We start from the raw sequence: 20,445 nt of genomic DNA, 5'->3' as shown, positions 1-20,445 counted from the left end.
TCCTCCCTCTGCCTATGTTTCTCTCTCTCTGCCTCTTGTGATTAAATAAATCTTTTTTTTTAATAATAAGATACAAGTTTATTTCTCTTTAATTTGAAGGGTAGGGCAATTCTGCTCTACAGTGTCATCCAGGGACTCGCATTTCCTCTGTCTTATAACCCTGACAATCCCAGTGGTGTTTCTTCATTCACACAAAGCTGAGTCACTGGTAAATCCCTGTTTCCACTTGTGAGAAGCGGAATGATAGACAAGCAGTTTCCTAAGAAAGTGATACCAAAGTTGCCTGCGTTATCTTCCACTCACATTTTATTGATGGCAACTAGCACATGGCCACACCTTGCTGCAAGGGAAGCTGAGAAATGTGGTTTCTAGGGAGGCAACCTCTTTCCTGTGAAGAAGAAAATGGATTTGGGAGAAGGAGGCCACTAGTCATCTGCATACTAGAGAGAGACAGGGAATTCCCACCAGAAACCAATGCGGTGCTAACACACAAAAAAATGAGCTCAGTTAATGTAAATAGGAGAATACTGAGAATAGCCTGGAAAAAAAAGAAGTTCCACACTTGGTATAAAATTTCATTTTATTTTTACAATAACCTATGGGAGGGGTGAATGGCTACTGGAATGTGGGCAAGGTTAGAGTCAAAATTCTGGTGGGGCAGAAAACAGGGATAAGAAAAAGTAGATCTAGGCTAAGCCTGGGAGATTTTAGCTTGCATGTGTGTACTCTCTGTGTTTGTAGGCATCAGTTCATTAAAGAGGGGATTAGCTTTCAGGGCCAAGGACAAGGCAGACACTGCTGAGTTTCAGACATTTCTGAAAAGTGATCTCAGGGGTGGCTGTGGCTCACAATAAGCAGGTGTGGGAATTGGAAGCACAATTCCCTTGGGCATACTTTTGAGATTATTAAATCACAATTTGGCAAAGGTGCTTAGGGAACCACTTTTTCTTCTTCCTCACAGTTCAGATAAGGGCACTAAGGTACAGTACAATGGATAAGTGGTTTGATGAAGGTCACTCAGCTAGCTGGCGACAGTTCCAGGACTGACACCCAAGTCTTCTGACTGCCAGTTCCCTGCTGTTTCCACTACACGGCATATGCATTGACCATGAAACATGTCCTGCATAGACAGACAAGCTGATGTGTAAGCTGTTATTTCAATAGGTCATTCCAATTGGTTGCTTCCAAATAGATGTCCCATTTATACAGGCATAGGTCAATCAGCTCCTGGGCTCAGTTTGAAACATATTTTTATTTGCTTGGATTTTTTTTTTAATAACTGAACCTGGCATTCCTGCTTTGCTGATAACATTGGCCTAGATTTTTAAAAATCCTCTGTTCTCCCAATCCATCATGAAGAAAATCACTGCCCATCCATCTCAATACACATAGAGAGGTGAGAATATGAGACATAATCACTGCAAATAGATCATTAAATAGTCATGTTCTGGTCTCACATTAAATCCAAACATAAAAATAAAAACAATCAAAAAGGAACTGAAATGTATGCCTCAGATAATGAGAAGTGAATATAAATGGAATTAGCAGTCACTGAGAACTTAGAACACAGTTAAGGGTAAACCATCTTTCATTTTGCAGCTGGTTCCATATCTGCGCTCCAATCTCACAGGATTTAAGCAACTTGAAATACTTAACTTCAGAAATGGGAGTGTGATCGTGAATAGCAAAATGAGGTTTGCTAAGTCAGTACCATATAACCTCACCAAGGCTGTGAAGGGGGTCTTGGAGGATTTTCGTTCTGCTGCAGCCCAACAACTTGACCTGGAGATAGACAGCTACTCTCTCGACATTGAAACAGGTAAAATAATCCAACCAAGAAAATTGTGGGAGTTTTTTGTTTTTGTTTGTTTGGTTAGCAAACTGTTCAACTTTGAGACCACAAAAATCAAATTAAAATCACACTTGTTAAATAACAATCTATTGGAAGCTAATAGATCACCTTATTAGAAAGGTAGTGTCCTAAAACATACAAGTTAATGTTTTCCTACATCAAAAAAGCAGAGAAGCACACCTCATGCTTCACAATCTGGGAGTTTTAATTTCCCCCTCAGGACACAACTTTTGCTGTGCCTTAAGAGATTGTTTTTGTTGCCGGTTTTGTTTTTGTTTTTTTGTTTTGTTTTGTTTTGTTTTGTTTTTTTAACATTTCCCACAGCCAAACCAATTTGCATTCTGCTAGAAGTCAGAAGCACTTTCTTAGCAAACTGCAACAACCTGGAGGGTTTCTACCTAAGAAACTTTCCAGTCATAGTTAACTATCAGAAGTGCCTCCTAATAACCCAATTCAGGATGAAACTGAAACAGCATCCTGAGGAAAGAAAAATAATCATTAGACCAAAATCCAAGCTTCAAAAAAAGGCACTGCACCACCACCAATGAAAGAAGAAAATAATATCTTACCATTTGTACACTACAGATCAGCCTCCGTGTACAGGTTAAAACAGAGAAGTGTTGATGTGAAGAACTCTTATAAAAGATAATGGGGGTTACATCATTTGCTTCAACATGGATGGAACTGGAGGGTATTATGCTGAGTGAAATAAGTCAATTGGAGAGGGAAGACATTATATGGTCTCATTCATTTGGGGAATATAAAAAATAGTGAAAGGGAAAGGAGAGAAACTGAGTGAAAGTATCAGTGAGGTTGTCAAAACATGAGAGACACCTAACTCTGGGAAACAAACAAGGGGTAGTGGAAGGGGAGGTGAGCGGGGGGTAGGGGTGACTGGGTGACGGGCACTGAGGGGGGCATTTGGCGGGATGAGCACTGGGTGTTAGACTATATGTTGGCAAATTGAACTCCAAAAATATGTATATATATAAAAGATAATGGAGGTTAGCCCAAATCTATATAATAGAAAGCAAATATCCATTCTTATAATAAAAGATACTGGGTGTACCATTGTAACCAGCTATGCCCAAATTAGGAACTGTTGCCGTCATTACTTTCAAAATTCTGTTTTCTAACCAATCAAAGGAAGATTTTTAAATCCCCCAGAGTGTGGAGGGGCAAGGTTCCAAATCCAAACTAGAAGGCCAATGGGACCTTCTAGTCAGGTTAAAACAAAGCTTCCTTTTTTTTTTTTTAATAAATTAATTTTTATTGGTGTTCAATTTACCAACATACAGAATAACACCCAGTGCTCATCCCGTCAAGTGTCCCTCTCCATGCCCATCACCCACTCACCCCCACCCCCTGCCCCCCTCCCCTTCCACCACCCCTAGTTCATTTCCCAGAGTTAGAAGTCTTTATGTTCTGTCTCCCTTTCTGATATCTCCCACACATTTCTTCTCCCTTCCCTTATATTCCCCTTCACTATTATTCATATTCCCCAAATGAGTGAGAACATACACTAAAACAAAGCTTCCTAATTGGCCATGAATTGGTGAAGTGAATCTTTAACATCCTCTCTGGCTTTTTTCTAACAAAGAAGGCAGAGGGAAAAAGCCTTGGGCAAAATGCAAAGAGGCTCAGTTGGGAGACACATTTCTTTGACTGAGCAGAACTTTGAGCAACTTTAAGAAAATCACCTCAGTAAACAGGATCAGTAAACAGGATCATTAAAAAGACAGATCACCCTTAGGCACTAAGTCTGGGAGTGCTTTCCTCCAAACAGGAGCAGCTAAGAAAGCCCTGAGGACCCCGTAAGAAATCAAAGACCTTCTAAATGTTAGTAAGATATTGCCTCTTCCCCTGAAAACCACCACCTCAGAATGGAGGAGGAACCAGGAGGTGTCTGCCAGTTAGGATCAGGAGACCAATTTCTTTAGACAATTGAAAGCAATGAACAGGGATGAGTACAAGAGAACTTGGAAAGCATAACAGACATGAGGGTCCAATCGTCTTCTCCCTCCTTCCCTCCTTCGGAGAGCTAAGAGTCTGCTTAGAGACCCATCCAATAGCATGAAAAGGTCAGTGTTAGGGAGCCAAGTTGAGGCAGGGGAGAACTGAGGTGTGCTGCTGTGGAGATGGGTTTCTTCACTGGTGCCTTAGAAAGAGAGCAAGTTGCTGATGACGCATTGTCAGGGATACAGAGGGGCACCGGGAGTGGTGTTGGAAGAAAACAGCATAACAATGACCTTGGTGAGCCATGGTCCTGAATGTGAATCCTGTGCACTAATGGCAGCACTCAATTTCCACAGCTGAAGATGGAGACAGTAAACACTCGTGAGGATTAACAGAAAGAATTTGCAACACCCAGCATAACATCAGACATGTTGTTAGCTAATGAATACTGGTAGTTAATATTGTAACATTGTCGTTATTAAGTTGATTAGTGATTTGAGATCTGCATAGGGTACCAGTGAGAACTATATAAAGTACCCTGACGAGGAGCTTGTGTGGAGGTTGCAACTGGAATTATGCTTATTTCCTGTGACCAGTTCGGCTATGTAGCTTTTCCTCTAAGAAGCCAAAAGCAGCAGAAATGAGATGCTGTTACCTTTGGTTTCAGTCAGTATTCAAGCCAGATTTATACCAAGCTATCCCAGACATGCCTTAAGATTGCCAGGTGTACTGTGGGGGTACATGGACAATTTATTCTTTTAATGGTAGAACAACAGGGGAGGCCGAAGCACATGGGACAGCCTGGGAAATTACTTTATGCTATTTCTTACAAGGTACTTAAAGGAATGAGAAAAATCTGAATTTCTGATACATTAGAAATTCACAGAATAACGGATGGATGGATGGATGGATGGATGGATGGATGGATGAAAGAGGTCTGCCAAGAAATGGCTATAGTGAGCCAACTAGGACATAAGTAAAGCCTGAACTGAAGGATTTGAGGACAGCAGAATTAGCCAAATAAGGATTTTATAAAAATTAACAATAAATAACAATATAATTTTATGAATTCCTCTTTCTGTATATATCATAGTGGATAAATTCAAAACCTAACAGGACTCTTATTTACTGCGAAAGACCACTGTGCTGCGAAAGACCACTGTGCCAACCTACCCCCAAAAGCATTCCTTCCAATCAACGGGGAGGTGGAGAAGGAAGAAGGTACGGACAGGCAGGGAGGGACAGGCAAGGAGTAGAGGTGACCTCCTTGCTGCCCCCTCTAGAAATCCTGGTTTAGTTACTTCACCATAGGCAAAAGGTAGACTGGCCCAAGTAACCGGCAAGTGGTTGATTATCAGACCTTGACCATTTTCTACATGCCTAATCCAAAAACATAAGCATTCATCCACCATCATATAACACATTAATATATGAAAGTCGGTCTCTGCCCAAAAGAACTTGCAGGATGGCCAAAGAGGAATACTTTAGAATGATCAGACCTGTGCCTTTTTCATTCAAAAAGCCTTTGTAAAGAGCATTTTCTGATGTGCCACATTCAGCTGCAAATTTCTGTGAGTTTGGGAATCACTGAGGCATAATGAAGAAAGCACTGAATTTTCCTTTAAATCCCATTTCACTGAGGCCTAGTGACTAAAGAAAAGAGAATTTAGGGCTAGAGATTAATATAGAGAATTCTAGTCCCTCTGGGTTAGTCGTGGGCAGTGAGACAGCCTGTAGTGGTTGGTGGTGGCCAGGGCTGAGCAGCCACAAGGACTACCAGTACCATAAAAATAAATAAAAAATAATAAAAGTATTCAATGACACTTGGCAAGATGGCAAAGAAGACTTTATTCAAAGGAGGACCATCTCTGATGGGTGTAGGGACCACATATACACCATATATATGTGTATATATACACATATATACCTAAAAGGCTATAATCAAGTCTACTAAATACAATAATCAGGATATGAACAGAAATACTATGACGCACCAAAAGAGCAATTAATTCTGGAGGCCAGAAGATGATGTCATGTCAGGCCTCGTGGGCAGATGGCGCTGTTGAGTGCGTGATATCCTGGGGAATCCACGTGGTGAGCCCCAGAAGAGAAAGGTAGGGCTGGGCTCCTCCAGCAAGGGCAGGAGGAAGATGCAGACACTTGTGGAAGTTTCAGAGTACTCCAGTTACCTCACTGTGATAACAGCTTTAGACGCGAAGTAGGGAGCTCAGCCTGGAAGGGAAAGCCCTGCTGAGCTAGTGCATTTAAAGCCACATTGTCTAAAAGCCCCTCTTCTATCTATTTGCACCTAGTTTGGTGTCCTATTTTTTTCTTTTCTTCTTTTCTTTTTTATGACTATGGTCTTTTGCAGTTTAAACTTCAATAAAATTTTGTAAAACTCAAAGTCTTCAAACTAAGTACTAAACAGTCCTCAAAGTATTCTCAAAATTACAAAATAAAAACATAAGTTCGGGGCACTTGAGTGGCTCAGTTGGTTAAGTGACTGACTCTTGATTTTGGCTCAGGTCATGATCTCAGGGTAGTGAGGTTAGCCCTGTGTTGGGCTCCACGCTGAGGGAGCCTGCTTAAGATTCTCTCTCCCTCTCCCTTTGCCCTTCCCCTTCCCCCCCCCTTCTCTCTCTCTCTCAAGGAAAAAAATTATATATATATATATATATATATATATATATATATATATATGAGATATATATATAATATATATCTCATATATATGTACAGTTTATCATTCATAAAATATTGCAAATTTTGAAACATTTAGTAAAAATATATAGGTAATTACAAAAGCTACATAGGTTAATTCATTTAAGTTTTTAAAGCAAAAATCAATAACCTATCTTAAGGATATAAAAATACTCCACAAATGTTTGGGAAAACCAGTTTTAAAAAAATGGACGTTCGGGGATCCCTGGGTGGCGCAGCGGTTTGGCGCCTGCCTTTGGCCCAGGGCGCGATCCTGGAGACCCGGGATCGAATCCCACGTCGGGCTCCCGGTGCATGGAGCCTGCTTCTCCCTCTGCCTGTGTCTCTGCCTCTCTCTCTCTCTCTCTCTCTCTCTCTCTCTCTCCCTGTGACTATCATAAATAAATAAAAATTAAAAAAAATATTTAAAAAATGGACGTTCGATGAACTCACTGCTAGCCTATGAAGTAGGTGCCTAGAGGCCAGAGGCCAGTGCTGAAAATATACATTTGGGAAACCTCAGTTGAAGCCAGAGAACGGGTGAAAAAATGGCCCAGGGCAAGGTAGGGCAGGAGAAAAAGGAGAACCCTCTGAGAAACCCCAACACATAATGCGGAGTTCTGTCATTGAAAGGAGCCAGAGATGATGTTGCAGAAGTGTGACAAGACGAGAGCAGGAGAGTCAGCTATTTCAGCAGCTGTGAGCAAACTGTGGGTGGAGATCATGTAAGTCGACAGGTCAGAGGTCACTAGAACCCTTCAGAAAAGCAATCCAGCAGAGTGGCAAGAGCAGAGGCGAGGTTTTAGTGAGGCTGGGATGAAGTAGAAAACGAGGACGTCCCCATGGCCTGGACCCTCCTGTCTTACAACTTAGAGATGGGCTCCTACCTCCCCCCCCCCACACACACACAACACACACAGAGACTGGGAGATAGGGGGCTCTGTCTTCTTTGATGATTGCATTTCAAAGGAATGGCTCCTAGGTCCTTGTGGAAGACAACCTTGAGTTGCAATACTGACAAGAAGCTGTAAAGAAGATTGACGTCTCAAAGGAGCAGAGATTCAATCTACAATCACCGTTAGTAGTTAGGAGTAAACTAAGAAAAGGGAAGTCAGAGTCTAGAGTTACTCAAGCTGGGGGAAGGTTAAGGCAGTCTTGGTCAGAGGATTTAGCATTTCTTTTCTATGCCCTGCTTTGATTATATTTACACGCAATGCCCAGAAGACCAATTATTTAGTTCCATTTGCAAAATAAAATCCAATCAGGTCTTTTTCATTTATTTTCTGTTGGCCTAACATCAGAGTGGAAATGTAGTTACTATAGTAATGCTGGGGGGGGGGATATTATTCCATTGTAACTTTTAGACTAAAGAGGAGAAGAGAAATTTTGAAACTTCTCATGAGATTTCTAGGTGAGTATCATTCCACATTCAGATCAGCATCTGAATTCCTGGATGTGTCTCTAGATGAGGGCAAGTAATGGGTTAGGCCAAATAACATCTGCAGAGGTACAGACCCATGAGAGAAGTGACACAGTGTTATTACCACTGTGGTTTGTCATTCAGCTTTTGAAAACAACCTGAATAAATGAATCTATGATATAGAAAGTATAAACCGATGTTAGGACTATCTGTGATTTATCAACTGAAAAATCGAATAAATCACAGCTTGCTCAGTATTCCGCTAGCATCCTTGGCAACTAGAGCCGTCTTTCATTTAGGCTGCTATGAAAATTCTTTAGAAGCATGTAGGGCTTTTATGCCAGTTAGCCATGCAGGTTGAAGATTCCAAAAATGCAAAACACATACTTATTCTAACTTATTCTCTCCTTGAATTCCTAAGAAGTCCCCTCAAAAATGGGCAGATTTCAAGACTGGTAAATGGTAAACTTTGAAATTAATTACAGTCTGGCATCCAGGATTCCTCCAGTCAAAGAAAACTCATTTTCTCTGGAAAGTTGCATAATCTGAAAGACTTTCATTTAGTTGCCGGCTTTAAAAAGGTGGCAGATGTCACTTATCACAATAGTGACAATAAAAACAGTAACAGCAACTATTAATAGACACTTTTTAATCTTAATAAATAACTATGCAAAGTGATAGGATGTCTCCCCATTACACAGCTGGAGAAACTGCATTTCAGAGAAGTGTAAGTAATTTACCATTTACTAGTCACCAAGGGCTGTGACTGGAACTTGGTGGCAGTTCTGCGTGCTTTCTTCAAGTTGGCCTACTGCCTCTTTATCTTAGAGGGTCTTACGGACCCTCCTACCAGGTATATGCAGGTTGTTTATTTAGAAAAAGTGACAACACACTTAAGTTTAATTTATCCTAAATGAATTGTTAGATTTCACATTTCACCAAGTGAAATTGCCTATATTTTGTTATATTCTCAGAATGCCCCCTCCCCCCAAAAAAAGAGAAAGAAAAGATAAGAAAAAGAAAAAAGTTCACTTTCAGAAATAAAGGTCCCAAATTTCCTAATATCCCCTTTACATGTACTATTGGCTCTGCTAGGAGTGTCCCTTCTGAACTGAAGCAGCCACAGGAATCTCCTTCCAGGAGACTCTCCCAGCTTCTGCCGCCACCCCATGTCCTGTCTCTGGCCCCATCTCCATTTTTTACACTGCTGCTGCCCTGTGCTTTCTAGGATGTTATCACTGGGGATTTTCTGTTAACACCTGCTTCCATGAGGGGACCCCAATATTGGCTGGACCACAAGGTCCCTTTAGCCTCTCTAGAGTTTCAGCACATGCTCTCATCCCACACATGAGCCACTGCATGGAGCTTCCTTAAGATGCTCCTGGAATCCTTCCTGGAACTCTTGAATGAAAACCATGCACAGAAGCCTAGGCTTCAGCCCAGCAGCAGGGCTACTTCCCACAGCCGCTCTCAGAGCTCTCCTGCCATCAGCTGACCCAGGGACACTCGGCCCTAATGCCAGTGCACCTGAAACACCTCAGTACAGTAGACATAAATAATAACCAAGAGTTCTTGAGTCTCTCATCTTGGGCATGATGTGTAAGGGCAGCCACACATCCATTCATATAAGAAAGAGTTTCTGAGAGCCTACTATGAACAGTGTATAGTTGTTGTTCTTGAGAATGCTGGATAATTAAGATAAAACCCAAAGTTTTTCATATTACATATCCCTTTAAACCAGAAAGAATCCTCACTAGTAACTTACTCAGTTCCACAAATGTGTGTTAAACTCCAACCACATGCATGGTGCTCTAATGTGTGCTATTTATCATTGAATGATTGATTATTCTCACCCTAATCCTCCCCTTCAGCTATAAGCCATAGCAAAACATGTTTTGGCCAATAATAAAACAATGAAATATTAAATTAAATATAGATTTTTTTTAAAGTTCTTTTGATCACTGAATTCCAGCAATAGTTCTGGAGGTATGCCAGCGTGGCCAGCAAATGCTCCCGGCGGTCTTGTTCCAGTAGGACACCTAGAATGGGAGATTTATATTTGAGCTTCAGGGACATGAGTACATTAGTGACCATCTGGTTTAAATAACCCATTTTATAGTAGGGTCAGGTGAGACTAAAGATGCTAAGCCACTTTCCCAAGGCCACAGACAGTTGCTGGGATTGCTCCTCCACCCAGAGCACTTTCCTGGGGCGCTTCAACACTGAAGGCAGGGATAAGCAAACTCACTCCCTCTGCTGTTGCAGCAAATCACAGAATGGTCACAGGATTTGGGGTAATAAACCGGATGGGCCTGTGTGGAAGGTGAGGTCCCTGCATTTTGGCTCAAAGGAACCCTCAGGGAATAGCCATATTTATTTATACAAACTACCAAGCGCTGAGCACCAAACACTGTATTACAGTAACAGTCACATCTTGAGAAGGAAATAAGACTACCAGTGCTGCATGAAGACTTTGTGGACTTAGGAGGGCGGGGGGTGGGGGTGAATGGGTGACGGGCACTGAGGGGGACACTTGACGGGATGAGCACTGGGTGTTATTCTGTATGTTGGTAAATTGAACAGAAATAAAAATTAATTTATTAAAAAAATAATAATAATAAAATAAATAAAATCCTTTTAAAAAATAAAAAAAAGACTTTGTGGACTCTAGACCTTTCATGAATATTAATAAAATCAATAAAAATATTACTATTAATTAATTTAAAAATACTTAAAATTAGGGGCACCTGGGTGGCGTTCTGAGGGTTTCTCTTGATTTCCTCTTAGGTCATGATCTCAGCTGTGAGATCAAGACCTTCATTGGGCTCGGGGCTCAACACAGAATCTGTTGAGATTCTCTCTCCCTCTGACTCTTGGTCATGATCTGTCTAAAACACATTTTTAAAATCTTTAAAATAAGTAAATATGAACAAAAATACTTAAAATGATATCTTGTGACCGTGTTGGTATAGAGGTGAATATCCAGTGTGGATTATATTGGTTTTTTTTTTTTTGTGGTTTTTTTTTTTGTTGTTTTGATTTTAAAGCCTTTAAAACATGTACTTGAGCACGGAAGAGGAAGGCGGGCTCAGGCCGGCGCGCCCTGCACCCTGCAGATCACCAGGGACTGGGACGAGTAGATTTGTCGTGCTCGGCCGCGCCGCCGCTCGGGGCAAAGAAACGACCCCTCCGCTCCTGCTCGCAGCGAAACTGGGCCCGCAAAGCCTTAGCTATGAGTTGGGACAGGAGGGGGAGACGGCGCTGCAGCTGCCCACCCCCCCCACCCCCGCCCTTCCCCCTCCCCCTCCGCCCCCGCCCTTCCCCCTCCCCCCACCCCACCCGACCCCCGCCCTTCCCCCTCCCCCTCCGCCCCCCGCTCCAGCGGCAGGTGCGCGCACGCGGCGTGCAGGTGTGAGGCTTGGGCGCGGAGGGCCCGCCCGCCTCGGAAGCCCGGGGCCCTAGCTCGGCCTTTGGGGGACGGGATGAGAGCATTCGGGGGTCCCACCACCGCCCCCCAGCCCGACGTGTCGCTGCAGTCTAGCAGCCGTCCCCTGGAGCTCCTCCCGCCACGGCGCGCGCCTCCCAGACTCCCCCCCCCCCCCAGGGCTCCGCAGAGGAGCATTTGGGGCGCTTAGCCTTTCGTCCCTTAAATCGCTCCTTTTGCTACTGAGCGCCATCGAGCGCCATCGAGCGAACGCGAGGTTCATCACACCGCAGTGGGCGCTGGGGGCAGGGGCGGCCTCCGCCGAAGAGACGCGCGGCGGCTCTCAGCCCGGCCAGGCCCCCGCAGCCCGAGTTGCAGCCAAGTTCAGCTGAAATCCTGCCTTGGGACAGGACCCTATCGAAGGAGATGCTTGACTTCCTGTCCCACACGTGCGTGTTGCCACAGCGCAAGGGAAGGGCGTAATGAACTTATGAAGAATGGTAAAGAACATGGATCAATACACAGCCCCAAGGTTGTGGGGCAAGTGTGTGGCAAAGGGGTGGCGTGGGATGCACTGGAGTTGGTGACATGAAGACCCCAGCCCCTCCAAGAGGCCTGACAGACTGGGAGAGTCTTTATCAGACCTGACCAGTATGACAGGAAGCTTTGAAAAAGACAGTCTTGGGCCATCAGGGACTTTTGAAGTTATAAACTGCTTGGTGACCAACACCACAGTCTTTTTAACGTTAACTGTAAAATGCATCAAAGTGTTCCCTGCAGGGAAGGGACGTTTATTTAAATGGTTTTTAAATGGTTTTTATCACAAGAGCTAAGAGACATCCTGCCCCAGCCAGCTGGGAATACTTTTCAGAACCTTTGGCCTACAGATGAAAGACATTCTATAAGCAAATCAGAGGAGAAACTGATACATAGAATGTGCTTACACTGGAAATCTCAGAATGATACAAGTATTTCCAAGCCCCAGTGGCAGCTCACTTTCTTCAAGCCATGGTCACTTGAGTAACAGGAACAAATGTGGAGCTGCTGTAGCGTCAGACTGTACTTTCTCTAAGGAAATATTCAGCCTAATGAAGGAGCTTTGGCAACCAGTGGTTTTGAGCTTTGGTTTAGTTAAGAGCTGTGGTTCAAAGGAAAGCTTTTGTGGAAGTCTGATATGTAAACGAGTGAGAGTGAAGATGCTGGCATGTTTGGGCCTCCCCTCGCCCCACACGCCCACCATCCTGTCCTTGTCAACCCCTTGGAGTCCTAAGGTGTCTCCTGGAAACCCCATATTTGAAAACCACTAGAATGATGTCAAAAGCTGAACATTGTAAGCAGACATATGGATGCTAATCTGGGGTTAATACTTCCTAGCTAAAATGGACTTCAGTTTTCTCACAAAAATGAGATCAGTGATATTGATTCTGGAAGTTTGTTGTGAATATTAATGAAGACATGTTTGAAGTGCCCAGCACGCTGCCAAACACAAAATGGCCCTCAATAAATGTGAGCTTACTGTTTGTATTAATAATTATCATTGCACTCCTGGTGAAGCTAGATGTTCAGGATCATGATCCCCAGGGCTGTGTCAGGGACAAGGCCTGAAATGGAAAGACATTAATGCTTCGACTACCTCCAGAATCCACATGGGAAGCTGGGGACAAGGCCAGGACCTCTTGGTGCCAGGCTGGACTTGGAACTTTCCCACTGGCTGCAAACTAGCAGCTCCTGATACTGCGCAGCACACTGAGGCCAAGTGCCCTGGACTGCCTCTACACGGAGATTGTCTAATTTGCTGCATAGAAGTGCTCCCTGAGTAAGTTCAGGGCAGAAATTTAATTCATTTTGCCAACAAGCAATTATAGTAAGACCAGAGGCGACCCTAAACGATAATAGGTGTTTGGTGGGTGTGGTACAGGCTCATGAAGAAACCTCTCCCTAGTTCCAACCATAAAAATAATGTATTTTTGCCAGGAAGCCAAGGCAATTATAGGCCAACTAGTCTATGCACCAGCCATTCACGAGGGCTTCACTTCGTCATATCCACACACAACTGGATGATGACTTGAAAATATTATTCTAGAAAATGGCGTCCAGTTGTTCTCTTCCTAATAAACTATTGTTTTCAAATCTCTTTGTCTTCCCTCTTTCCAAGTTACAGTCTATGTTCAGAACACAGCATTTCAGGTTGTTGCTACATAATGTTTACACTGTCAGGATTGACCCAACCAAGAGCAGAAAGTGGGAAGTTTAGGCTGATTTTGTGCAAACTCTATTTTGTGCAAAGCCCTGGGGATGTGTTAAGGAGGAGGCTAATAGTCAAATGGCCTACAGCAAATCATGAAGGAGTCCATCATTCTAAAGAGAAATGTCTTTGGCATGTGACTAAGAAAGAAAATGATAACAGTATAGGCAAAGTTTCGCCATCAGCCCACATGCAGTTCTTCTCAAGTCAGAGGTTGTAGGTGTGTCCCTCCAAGATTGGCACATAAGTAGAGGGCCATCAACACACCGAGGGAAAGTATTTTTCAGCTATAATAATGGAAGCAGTAGGGGCTGGTTCACAGATTAAATTTCTAAATAAGATTTCTTCTATTAAGGATTCTCATGAACTGCAGTTGCCTTTCATGCCCGGTCCCACAGCTCCCCCTCCTGGCTCTTTCCTTCCCTGGTACTTCCGTGCACACAGGTGACGGGCTCACACAGCCTTGAGCTTGGCAGCACTCAACCCGAGTCTCAGCTTCCTCATCTGCAAAGTGAGCAGATTTGTGAGAAGGTCCTAAAATACCTCTCAGCTCTAACATTCTAAAATGTAAAATCTTGAGGGACCTGAGTGGCTCAGTGGTTGAGCAGCTGCCTTCAGGTCCTGGGGTTGTCCTGGGATGAGTCCCACACTGGACTCCCCACAGGGAGCCTACCTCTCTCTTTGTGTCTCTCATAAATAAATAAATAAAATCTTTTTCAAAAATAAAAAAAATACATAAAATGTAAAGTCTTATATAAAAGGATAAAACAAAAAACTAAAGCAATTAGTTGGGCTGAAATTCTTAGTGCTGAAGATTTTAAAGGGCCACATTGATATTTGTTGAATCAATGAATGTTGTCTTCATACCAGGAAAGTACACACGGCAAACAAAAACTGAGCTCGCTGATTTGAAGTCTCCTACTTCTCTGTAGACAGATTCTGGATGAATAACATGGGGAGAGCCAGTTATCTATAAACTAGGTGCATTTGTTCTTCAAATATGTCTGATCCAGGGCTCCCAGATGTGGATACACTTATTTCTCCAGTGTTGCTTTATTGTGTTCCGTGCAGCTTTCCTGGTGCCTAGACAATGCCTGGCTGGGCCGAAGGAAATAATAGTAACACAGTAATTTTTTTTATTTTTTAACATGAAACTCATTTGGTTATCACACATTTACTGTAAATCCTCAGAGGGGTAGGATCTGTGCATTCCATCAGCTTCCTTAGTTAATACCATTCCCCACTGGAGAGAGGGAAATGACCCTCCCAATTACTCCCCCTGATTTCCATGATCAAGACTACAAGTCTTGGGATCCCTGGGTGGCGCAGCGGTTTGGCGCCTGCATTTGGCCTAGGGCGCGGTCCTGGAGACCCGGGATCGGATCCCACGTCGGGCTCCTGGTGCATGGAGCCTGCTACTCCCTCTGCCTGTGTCTCTGCCTCTCTCTCTCTGTGACTATCATAAGTAAATAAAAAATTTAAAAAAATTAAAAAAAAAAAAAGACTACAAGTCTTGAGTGTAAAGTTGCTGACAGCTGTTATTTATTATACCAGGCCCTGGATATGAATCACCTGGGTTGTCAGGGTAAATTTGACAGTGACAAGGATCCCATAACATGGCCAGCTTTAGGAACTTTCAAGCAGAAGAAGCAAGTTCGCTTTAGTCAGGCCTGCTTGTCCATAAGGGATCCTCAAGCTGCAGAGAAATATAACTTCACCTAAATTCTCACCCCATATTGCGGGCCCCCTGTGTGACCCTACACAGAGATTTGTGGGCAGTGAACTTGGCATAGCAGCTGACTATGTTCTCCACTTGAAGATTCACAATAGGCCTTAGCTTATTAATGACCCTAAGAAATTTTTTTTAAGATTTTATTATTTATTTGTGAGAGTCAAAGAGAGAGAGAGGCAGAGAGACATAACAAGCAGGCTCCCAGTGGGGAGCCGGATACGGGACTCAATCCCAGGACCCAGGGATCACCACCTGAGCTGAAGGTCAGATGCTCAACCACTGAGCCACCCAGTGCCCAAGCCTAGGAAATTCAAAAATAAAAAGAGAAGGTGGTGAGTTTTTGGAGAGAAGAGGGAGAAAGAGAAACGAGGGAAAGAGAAAGAAACCTGTTACATTTATTTCACCCCGGATTTGGAGAAAAAAATTTTTTTCGTTATTTAGCCACCAATCTCTTCTTATTATAAAACCTATTAAGTCCTGCTGAATTAGAGTTCTGCCAATGTTCCCACTTGGGAAATACGGGACCAGATGATCACTCAAAATCATCCTAATTCTGATGATTCTATTTACATATCTTCTAAAGCACAATTCTGATGATATCCTTCCCTTGCCCAGAAATCCTCCACGGCTTCCATTTGACTAGAGAGTCCAAATTCCTTAGCATGGCATTCAAGACTTATGAGAATTTGGCCTTATCTTTCTAGTCTTCATTCCCTTCCTTCCTGTCCATGAGTGTCTGCTGCCTCCAAAGTACACTTCCCTGACTCATATCTGTTGTTTTCCCACCTCTGCCTCTGTTCAGGCTGCTGGGTCCAGTTGGGATGCCTTTCATAGTCTTTGCATGTCCAAATGCAACTCACTTGAAATAACTGAAGCAGTGATCTCTTCCCTAACTTATATTTATGGCTCATATTTAGACCTCACTTTTAGAGCTCTTATACTAGACAATGTACTGGGCTTTTCACATAGAAACATCTGTATGTATTTCTTACCCACCCCTAGGCTTCTTGGAAGAACAGCTTTACGCATGGCTACCTGTGCCCTAGCTCCTTGCACATAATAGGTTCTTATTGAAAGAATAATCTGAAGGATAAATGACTGCTGTGATTCAAAAGGAAACCCTTTCAGGGCAGAAAGAGCAGTGGTCTGAGAACTGAGAGGCCTGTTCTGGTTCTGCCACCAGCATGTGGGTACCCAGGTCATTCACTTCTCTGTCTGAGAGCTCCATGTGCTCACCTCTATAAAAATGGGAAAGCTGGCAGGGGCCACAGGCCTCCCAGAGCTAAATATTCTGAGATTCTCTTGATTTTCTAATCCACTTTACAAAAAATCTGTGACAATGCTACAGAATTTAGAGTGTAAGAGAACAGTCAAGACGATAACAACAATCAAAACAGGGCAGCCCCAGTGGCACAGCAGTTTAGCGCTGCCTGAAGCCCAGGGTGTGATCCTGGAGACGTGGGATCGAGTCCCACGTCGGGCTCCCTGCATGGAGCCTGCTTCTCCCTCTGCCTGTGTCTCTGCCTCTCTCTCTCTCTGAATAATTAATTAATTAATTAATTAAATATTAAAAAACAACCAAAACAGAGACTAGATATCTATTTGAACTTTAATAGGGGGAAAAATGATTAACCCAAAGGAAAGATCTCGAACATTAGGACCCAGGAGATCAGCAAGGGACTAAGAGAAAAGAAATTGTCCCACATTAACTACTTAACTACTTTATAAGGTATACCTAACTTAAATATGTACTTTCACGGCTCATCTCTGCAGATAATGCTCACCTTAAAAACCTAACAAATTGGGGATCCCTGGGTAACTCAACGGTCTGGTGCCTGCCTTCAGCCCAAGGCCTGATCCTGAAGACCTGGAATCGAGTCTCACATCAGGCTCCCTGCATGGAGCCTGCTTCTCCCTCTGCCTGTGTCTCTGCCTCTCTCTCTCTCTCTCTCTCTCAATCTGCCTCTCATGAATAAATAAATAAAATCTAAAAAAAAAACCCTAACAAATAAAAAATCTTAATTCTCTCATACGGTAGTTATCAAAATGTGCTCTCTCAATGTATCAGCATCATCTAGGACCTCCTCAGAAATGCAGGCCCTCAGTCCCCATCCCAAACCCTTTGCCTCAGAAACTGAGGCTGAGACCAGGAATCTGTGTTTTAACAAGGCCTCTCATTGATTCTACTGCACAGCCAAGTTTGTGTATGATTATATTTAGAGTAGATATGTTATCACCTATGTTTATAAACTCAAAGATACAGAAATGTGCATTTCACTTTTCTCTCCAGTCTGTTCTCACTATTGTGTAACCCACTCCAAAACGGAGTGATGGTAAATATATTTGGTCTCTTAACTTTTGGTTTCTACCGATTCCACTGCTCAGGCATCCATGAGTTCATTAAAATCTGCCCCATCTCTTACAGCTGATCAAGCAGATCCCTGCAAATTCCTGGCCTGTGGCGAATTTGCCCAGTGTGTAAAAAATGAGTGGACCAAGGAAGCAGAATGTCGCTGCAGACCAGGGTATGAAGACCAGGGGCACCTGGACCACCCGGCCCCGGGCATCTGTGCACCCATAGAGGAATGTGAGGTCATCCAGCGTAAGGGAGCTCCGTGCAGGTAGGTCGAGCACAGTAACTGTATATACCCCCAAATTTGTTATTCTTGATTTTGATAAACCTATCATCAGAATGAATGCCTACATTCCTTTAAACCCATGGTTCTTGATCTCCAGTGATCATCAAAATCTCTCAGAGGAGGACTCATTAAAACACATGGCCGGGCCCTGCCAAGCTCTTTTTTGATGCAGTAGGTCTGGGTACGGCCCAGGGAAGGCTACTGCTGCTGGCCCAGGGACCACACTTCGAGACCACTGTTCCAAACCTTTCAACAGTGTTTAATTAACACCAATAAGGGAAGAAAAAAGAATGTGTGTCAGCTCTAAGAAATAATACCATATGGTCGACTACGTTAATTGGTGTTGAGGAGTGTGTGTGTGTGTGTGTGTGTGTGTGTAATATTTGTTTTTTTCCCTATTTGTAAATTTAGCTCTCATTAAAAGAAATTTGGAAAATATAGATAATTATGAGAAAGGAAAATCATATGATATTCATATTAACTGTTATTATCTTTTGATGTACATATTTATACAGAAAGTTTACATAGAATGTTCTAAAGCAAAATGGAATCAGACTGACTTCTGTATACTCAGCTTTTTTATAGAACATTCCCTCATGTCATTACATATTTTCTGTACCATCATTTTTAATGATTACATAGTAATCTATTCTATAGATATAATATGTTTCATCAATCCTTTATTTCTAACAGAAAAGGTTAAGAGAAGCTCTTAAGAAGAGGGAAAAAGAGGCAAGATATAATTGGCCTTCTATTCATGAGCCAGATTTTAGGGTGTAGATGGTGTTATGAACAATCAGGAAACACAAAAGCTCCTAATTCTTTTCGAAGTCCTGTGACACCCAGATAAAGTCCATACTGTGCACTCTGCCCTTAGAGAGCTTCATTGTGAGCCCGTCTCACCTTTCCCGGTCAACAGTTTCCAATCACACACCTGAACATTTCCTCAGTGGTGATCACCTTAGACCCTTATCTTTAGTAGATCATCCTGGGTTGATTTTACTGTCCTTTCACTCATTCTAGTGGGCACAGCCTCTAATTTCCCACCAGGGAGCTCATGACCATCTGCCTACTCACTCAATCAACAAGAAACTAGAGAAAGATACCATTCTTTTTTTTTTTTTTTGAAAAAATACAATTTTTTATTGTTTGAACTCAAATCACCACCCAGCACTTTAAAGCCTACCCTAAGTCGCACCTACAATTTAAACGATTATAGCACAAGCAAACTGCTAATTCAACAGGTAAGCAGGTTAGTGCCAGCAGAGACCCCCCCTCCCCAAAATAATGAGAAGACAACACGCTAGAAAAGTTAAAGCACACCATTCCGTGTTAAATAGTTAACACTACCCCTCCAACAAGCCACAAATACTAGATAACTCAGTACGGTTAACTAAGGGGCCCTTGGCAGCTGCATTCTCTTCCAATGAAGTAAAAGCTTAATTCATGCCTTGTTCCAGAACACAGAAAGAAGAGCAGCTGCCCTTCCTAAGATTAAATAGCTGTATCTTCCTAAGAAAGCCATGTCTTGACTGTATGGATTCCTCTCTTGGCATAATTATCCCTTAAAGACTTCTTGGAATCATCTGCTAGTTTCGGTGAACCGGTTTATCATGGAAGCTTGATTTCACCTAAGAACACCTTACCTTCTGGCTTGTATGAGGCTTTGTTGAAGAACTGGACATTAAGATGAGCTGTCAAGCAAAGCACCCCAATTTGTTGTTTTTCTGGCCATTATCCCTTGATAATAAAGTATAGGGTAGCACTATTTCATGTTGCTCTGGGCCTTCTGGGAACTGACTCCATTGCAGATGGAGGCCCTGGCCTCAGATCGACAAATCCAGGGAATCCCAAGAGATTGGGGCAGGGGGAGAACTTGTGAGCAGATGGGAGATATATTTTGGGGGATAGGGGAACTGTATTTGTCCTTGCTGGATTAAGGAGACTTCCTTTAATATTTCTTTCCAATAAATAATGTTTTTCAGAAAAAAAAATGACCTACCCTGTTCTTTTAAAATATTAACACTTTAAAGACAGTGACTTAGCCCAATGGTGGTTCAGATGCAATATCCTGGAGTCAAATTGTTATTAAAAATTTGGCTTAGCAATTTACTAATCAGGTCACCTTGGACCAATTACTTCTCAAAATCTCAATTCCCTCATTGAATAATGAGACTAATAAAATCCATCTATTGGGTTACTGCAAGCGGTATATGAAATTATGTTTAAAAAGCATCTTTGCAAAGAACATGAAGCACAGAGTATCCATTCAAGTGAGTGAGGGCTATGATAATGTTGCCAACGTTCTCCAAGTTAATCTCAACAGCATTCAATATGGAATTTCACATTCTGGTTTTAAATTTCCTCTGAAAATGAGAATGTACAACATTTCATTGAAGAACAATGAAGTACAATGATGGAGAGGTTGCTCTGTAGAATAGTAATACATTAAATATTTAGAACACTAAGGCAGACAA

The 20,445-nt window shown here is 42.7% G+C and overlaps 1 protein-coding gene across 1 annotated transcript in view; it reads left to right on the top strand.

Annotated features, from left to right (window-relative positions):
- The window catches only part of IMPG1 (interphotoreceptor matrix proteoglycan 1), a 129,692-nt gene that overhangs the window by 100,741 nt on the left and 8,506 nt on the right, over positions 1-20,445 (top strand). The window contains exons 14-15 of the mRNA XM_055329616.1: positions 1,600-1,819; positions 17,755-17,950. Coding sequence (XP_055185591.1) covers positions 1,600-1,819; positions 17,755-17,950 — 416 coding nt within the window. The remainder of the gene's footprint in view (positions 1-1,599; positions 1,820-17,754; positions 17,951-20,445) is intronic.

The sequence above is a fragment of the Nyctereutes procyonoides genome, unplaced genomic scaffold (genome assembly GCF_905146905.1).
Source record: "Nyctereutes procyonoides isolate TBG_1078 unplaced genomic scaffold, NYPRO_anot_genome, whole genome shotgun sequence".
Taxonomy (NCBI): domain Eukaryota; kingdom Metazoa; phylum Chordata; class Mammalia; order Carnivora; family Canidae; genus Nyctereutes; species Nyctereutes procyonoides.
The sequence above is the reverse complement of the archived record's forward strand: the minus strand, read 5'-3'. Positions and strand labels throughout refer to the sequence as shown.